This window comes from Petaurus breviceps, unplaced genomic scaffold, assembly GCF_028583685.1.
Source record: "Petaurus breviceps papuanus isolate PSGF00001 unplaced genomic scaffold, PetGlider_PUasm1.0 226, whole genome shotgun sequence".
Lineage (NCBI taxonomy): Eukaryota > Metazoa > Chordata > Mammalia > Diprotodontia > Petauridae > Petaurus > Petaurus breviceps.
Genome location: NW_027185890.1, coordinates 10,402,140 through 10,408,793, shown reverse-complemented (window position 1 = coordinate 10,408,793; position 6,654 = coordinate 10,402,140). Strand labels below are relative to the sequence as shown.

The 6,654-nt window shown below is 36.3% G+C and overlaps 1 protein-coding gene across 1 annotated transcript in view; it reads left to right on the top strand.

The window, feature by feature from the left end:
- EPB41L4B (erythrocyte membrane protein band 4.1 like 4B) overlaps nt 1–4,528 on the top strand; it is a 248,062-nt gene extending 243,534 nt beyond the window's left edge. Inside the window, exon 26 of the mRNA XM_069095377.1 lies at nt 3,500–4,528. Within this exon, the coding sequence (XP_068951478.1) occupies nt 3,500–3,569 (70 nt within the window). The 3' untranslated portion in view covers nt 3,570–4,528. The remainder of the gene's footprint in view (nt 1–3,499) is intronic.
- Nucleotides 4,529–6,654: the final 2,126 nt, after the last annotated feature.

Genomic DNA, 6,654 nt, shown 5'->3' with positions numbered 1-6,654 from the left:
GATAGATAGATAGATAGATAGATAGATAGATAGATAGATAGATAGATCTATATATCTTGGACAGAAACTACAAATGGACAATGATTGGAGCCAGAGCTGAACAGGAGGAAGAGAGCTGGATAGACTGACTTTGGGAAATTTCACATTTTCAGTGACCCCAAGAGGTTCCTTGAAACAAAGATCCATCTTTCTAATTACCAACATTCTTCCAGGGATGTTGTTATGAGGTTCAAATGAAATAATATTTGTAAAGCACTTAGCACAGTGCCTGGTTGCTTAATAAATGTGTGTTCTCTTCTTCCCTCCCTCCCTTTATGTATATCTCTGAGTATCTTGAGTATTTTGGTGTCTCTGAGTCACCAAAGAGTCAAAAATGAGAGTCACCCAAAGGGCAATGGAGGGGTCCATTATGGGCATATGTGAAACACATTGAAATTATGCAAAGAAGTTGTATAAATGATGGCATCCAAGAAATATATGACCAGAAGAAAGATGGCAAGAGAGGCAATTGGATAAACAAAGGAACACTTCATGTGCTACATATTGATTTACGATCAAGAGGATAGCAGGAAGGCGTCAGTCCACTGAGTAAAACTCATATAGTAGATTTATGGGAGGACTTAGGTAAAGTACACAGGACAGGCAGGCAGGCATGGATGGGTTGTACTCTGCCTCACTGGAAGAGTAACTACATTGATGGGCTCACAGAGTCACTGGAATATTGTAGTAAAGAAATAGAATAAACTGTTACATCAAGGTAGACAAATTTGATTACGTGAAAATTTTTTAAACAACTTGCACAACATTAAACCATATAATTAACATTAAAAATAAAATAATGGGGGCGGCTAGGTGGCGCAGTGAATAGAGCACCGGCCCTGGAGTCAGGAGGACCTGGGTTTGGATCCGGCCTCAGACACTTAACACAAAAAATAGCTATGTGACCTTGGGCAAGTCACTTAACCCCAATGGCCCTCCAAAAAAAAAAAGGCAAAAAATAAAATAAAATAATGGATTGGGGAAAATACAGCTAATATAAAAGATAAAAATTAAGCATGTGAAAATTTTTAGGTACACATTTTCCAAAGTAATATCCCACCCCCATTGAATAACTCATCAATGGACTAAAAAGACAATTTATAAAGGATATTTACATATTACTGGAAATAGCTTTTTAAACTATCCTACTTTATGAGTAATCTAAAAATATTCAAATTAATAAATGTCCTACCTCAAACACTTAAGAGATGTTTGACCCTGGACAAATAATTTAAATATCTCTGCGCTTCCTCGTTTGTAAAATGAAGGAGTTGGATTCAATGACCTTTAAGTTGTCTTCTATCTCTAAATCTATGAACATATAATCCTGTAAACTCTGAAGCAATACTTCCTTGTCATCCAATTGGCAAAAAAAAAAAAACCTAACCCCCCCCCCCCCAAATGAAACAAAACGATCCTAAAACTCAATTTTAATGACTTGTGGAGAAACATTCACTCATACATTGCTGGTAGAATTCCAAATTGGAAAGTGATCTGGCAGGACAGAACAGTTCCCAAAATACTCATACTCTTTGATGCAATAATCCCATTCCTGGAAATGTTCACTAAATATGTCATCAAAAAGGAGGAAAAAAACTATTAAAAATATAGCTATTATTCAGAATTACAAAGAATTAAAAATAGTCTAATACTTGATTAATAGAGGAAAACTGTTATATCAATATATAAACTAAAATACATCAATGTAATAGAATGTTATGTCATAAAAATAAATATGAGGAATATACAGAAATTTGGAAAGATTTCTATGAAGCAATACAACGATAAGAAATCAGAACTAGGAAAATATATTCCTCATGACTACATAAAAAGAAAAAATATATACAAACATAAAAGTGAGTTAAGAGAGAAAAGAGAATAGAGGAACTATCAAACTTTTATATGCATATGAAATATAAATCTTAATGTTAAAGTTTACATATCTATATGCTCAATTAATTTTTTCTTTAAAATGTACAACAAAATATTCTTTCTAAATAAAATAAAGGAATTGAACAAGATCTTCTCTCAGACCCTTCCCCATGCTAGCATTCTAAGATCCTATGATTGTCAGCATTGGGTGAGAGCTGTGCAAAGTTCTAGAAATGTTCAAGTGAGTTCCTTAGTTCCTTAGTCATCCATTATCCCTCATATTACTAAACTTTTCTCTTTCCCATCCTCATCAAGAAGCCCACCTTTTCTTCTGTTCTTTTGACCTGGAATGTTGATGCAGACGAGTCTTCCTTCGTGATTATTAAGCTATTTTCTTTCTAGGATTAGGACATGGAGAACAGGAATTTAATCTGTATATGGAAAATGATGCTTGTTTGTTTTTTTTCTCTCTCAGATTTGGGAGGGATTTTATAATGAGTTCCTAAAATTCCTGCAAGAATATTTCAGATATACCTCAGGTTGGAAAGAAAGAGAACCCTTTAATAAAAACAGACAAGAAAGGAAAGCTAAAGGCACGTGATGATAGAATACCATTTAGAATGTTACTCCCTCATAACTGATTTGACTCCATTATTTATTGATTTTTTGCTTCTTCATAGATCATAGGACTTTTTTTTTTTAAAGCAATCGGGGTTAAGTAACTTCCTCAAGGTTACACGGCCAGTTATTTCTGGGTGTGGTGCTGAGTATCTGAGCCCGGATTTGATCCAGGGTCATCCCGACACTGGAGCCGGTGCTCTTACTCGCTGAGCCACCTGGCCGCCCCTAAGCAATTGGGGTTAAGTAACTTGCTCAAGGTTACACGGCCAGGTGTTTCTGGGTGGGTGCTAAGTGTCTGAGCCCGGGATTCGATCTCCAGGTCTTCTCAACACTGGAGCCGGTGCTCTTACTCGCTGTGCTACCTGGCCGCCCCGATCGTAGGATTTTAAAATGAGAGTTGGAAGGAATGTAAGAGGTAATGTAGCTCAACCCCCACTTTTTACAGATGAGGAAACTGAGGCCCCAAAATATAAAGTAATTTGCCCAAGGTCACACATAGTAAAAGAGCAGGAATTTGAACCCTTGTGTACTCATTGCAAATTCAGCACTCTCCATTGCACCTTGAATTCTTCTGAGTGTTTCTGAGACTTTCAAAGATTAATTCTTTTGTGATATCAGTTGTTTTTTCCAAGAAAGCATATGCTAAAATCACCTGGATTTGGAGTCAGAGGTCCTGAGTTCCAATCCCAGCTCTATCATTTACTGTGTGGCCTTGTACAAATTACTTTATGCTATGGGCTTTCTTTGGTTTCTTCATTCATAAAATAGGGGAGTTGGATAAAAATGATCTCCAGGTTTCCTTCCTGCTTTAGATCTTGTGACACTGTGTGCTATTCTCTTGGTATTTGAGCTCTAGAAAGGTTTATAAGTAAAGCCAATGCCCTTAAGTGTATAAATTGCTGCTATGTCTATACAATCCTGCATTATATCATTCCCAGTATCAGTTATATCATTCACTTTTACACAGTGCTGAGACGCTACGGCAGGAACTAGAGAGAGAGAAAATGATGAAAAGACTGTTGATGACTGAACTATGAGATTCATTCGCCCTTTGTCCAGTGGAGAATGGAGTGGTGCCTTCTGTCAATCTGCATTCTTCAGCTTCTGTGTGCATAATGCCTCATGACAGTATTGTACATTGAACTCTGCTGAATTCTCCACCATTGGCTGAAATTAATCTTTGATTTGGCTTGACTTTGAAAGAATCTCTTTACTCCTGTGTTGCTGAGGAATACATATTGCATTCTTTTTTTTCTTCTTCTGAGAATTTGGATTTTCTACTGCAAAATACAGCTGAGACTAGATTTGGTAAGTCTAGGGAAAGGAAATCAAAAAACACTGATTTCTTTTCAGAAATCCTTCTGTACATATGTTAATAGCTGCCAAAATTAATGTTGTGCAGAATCCTTTGATATTGACAGAGAAAAATCTGATTTTGTATAACTGAAAATTTGGCCAGAGCTACTACCATTTGTTAGAGAATAATTTTTATGGATATGCACCTTGAATATTAATAAAGGTTGCACTATAAAAAATTAGATAAGATCCAGAGGAGGTATATTTGACAGCTATAGCTGGGGAGAGTCCTTAGCCAAAACAAGAGAAAGAGGTTACAAAAATTAAAAAAAAAATTTATTAAGAAAAACTATTCCTTCTGATTTTTCATTTACACACACACAAAATAAATGGATCTTGTAAAGTTCTTCACATCAATCATTATCTAGACACATGTACATGAAATAAAAAGAAGATATGTGTGCATAGCATGCCTGAAAATGTTTCGTTTTAACAATATATCTCATAGCGTTAGGTGGAAATAAACTGAGAAGAATAAATTGGCATGGATAAAACTTTAATCATTGCACCCACAAATGTAAAGTCACATTTAAAAAGACCCTATAATTTGAAGATAACGCATTATTAAAAGAAAGGACTGCTTAGATTTTCTATAAAGGAAAAGTATTTATAAAACACCTTGTGTTGTGGCAGAATCTTGGACCAATGCAACTTTCTCTTAAGATCTATTCTAGGACTTGGAGATCATCTGGTCCACATACCCTTATTTTTTAGATTAAGTAATTGAGACCCAGAAAGGTTAAGTGACTTAATATCTTGCAAGGTCACATTGCTAGTCACCAGCAGAGCTGGGATTTGAACTCCTGCCCTCTGTCTCTAAATCTTTCCACTAAGCTGCACTGCCCCTTAATTTTAGGTACTGTATGTTTATGTCACATATGATAGGCTCTCTCTTTTTTCCAGTTCTTAAAGATAATGGTGCCAATTTGATACTAATGAGACATATGCAGTCACACGTCATTTATCAGGAAGCTATGGGAAATTAATCAATATTGAGTTAGTGACTATTCCAGATAAATGAAGCTTAATCCTTTAAGTGAGGAAGTGTTCAAATTTTAATACTTTTTTATGGAATTCTTTCTAAAGTGTATTAAACTCTTCTCTGCCTTAGGAAACAGAGAAAACTGAATATCATTTAATCTTTTTTTAGTGACAATGACTCCAGGTCATCATTAAAAACATCAGTTATTGTACTGTGATGTCCTCAAGTGATGTCCTCAGGGACTTTTTGATGTGTGCAAAGCTTAGTTTTGCCTTTCCCTGAATTCCCAAAGACTTCTATGCTCTTCTAAAGGATTGTTCAGCTATCTCTTGACTCATTAATGTCATTAAGTAATGTTGAGATGTTGAGAGGTTTTGTTTTTTTGTTTTTGTTTTTTTGCCTATACCTGAGCAGGAATACGATGCTATGCTGCTCCAGACAGCTCTAGGTGCTATATAGTATATGATATACAAAATGTGCTCTTTTATAATGTGGGGAGACGTGTCTCTGTTGGGCACTAGCTCTAAGTATAACTTCTCCCTCGTGGCGGCCTCAGTTCTCCATTCTCAGTTATTTCCACTGTGAATGGGTTTGCTTCTCTTATACCTTTCCCCACTTCTAAACAGCTGTCCAGAGTTTCTGCTGCTCACTACCAGGCTCCGTAATTAAAACCTTCTAGGTAGACCTGAAGTCTGCAGGGGAAAACAGATAAACAAGTATTGCATGTAAATTGGCAAGAATTGCAGATAAATATGCTGTGTTCCTGAGAAGGGAGCGAGTAGAGCAAAGGGCACGGGCTTTGAAAATATTGCACTCTGAGGTTTCTTTTTTTCATATATTTCCCACTTATTTCTGGGTTAAAAGCTATTCTAGAAGAGTGTGTTTGCTCAAGTCTGACCACCAGATAAGTGAGGTGCTGCTGTATATCTAGCCAGTCTAGGAGATCGTCAATAGACAGTAAAAGTGTTGGGATTACATCTGCCACAAAAGTTAGCTCTGGTTATGTAAATATAACATATTTTTAGCACATTTTTGTATTTTTCCCATTACAATTGAAGAAACAAGATTATTTGTGTCTACAGTATTTAGTAACAAGTACTAAATAACTGAACATTGTTGGGGATTTTTTTTTGTTTTTGTTGTTTAATCTAGTAACTTCTTAATTTCATGGAATCACAGGATCTCAGAGTTGGGAGAGAACTCAGAGATCATCTTGTACCAACCTGTAACTGAACAGGAATTTCCTCTACAACCTCATTGACAAGTGGCCATCTAGACTCTGCCTGAAGAATTCCAATAATGAGGAATTCACTCAGCCCATTCCACTTTTGGACAACTCTGGTTAGGAAATTGTTCTTTCTATCACGCTGAACCAGTTTAATCCTTCTTCCGTCTGACACATCAGGTCTTCAGACACTTTAACAACAGTTTTTCTGACCCCCCCCCCCAGGAGTCTTCTCTTCTCCAGCTTAATAATCATCCTCTGTTCTTTCAACTGATTGTTGTATAGCATGATTTCCAGTCCACTCACCATCAACACAATTGAAAACAAAGCTCTGAAAGAAAAACTGAAACTAGGCACCATTGCAAAGAAGAAATGCTTGTTTTGTTGAATAAAAAGTTGCACAACATAAACTTTATGTCAAAAAGAATCCTGGCTGGCTTTCTGGCCAACTTGTTGCAAAACATTCAATGATCACCACTGCTTAATCAGGATAGACCCCACGTTCCCTGTTCCCATAATGACATAGCATGTCTTATATGTCATTTTGGTATCTACCTTA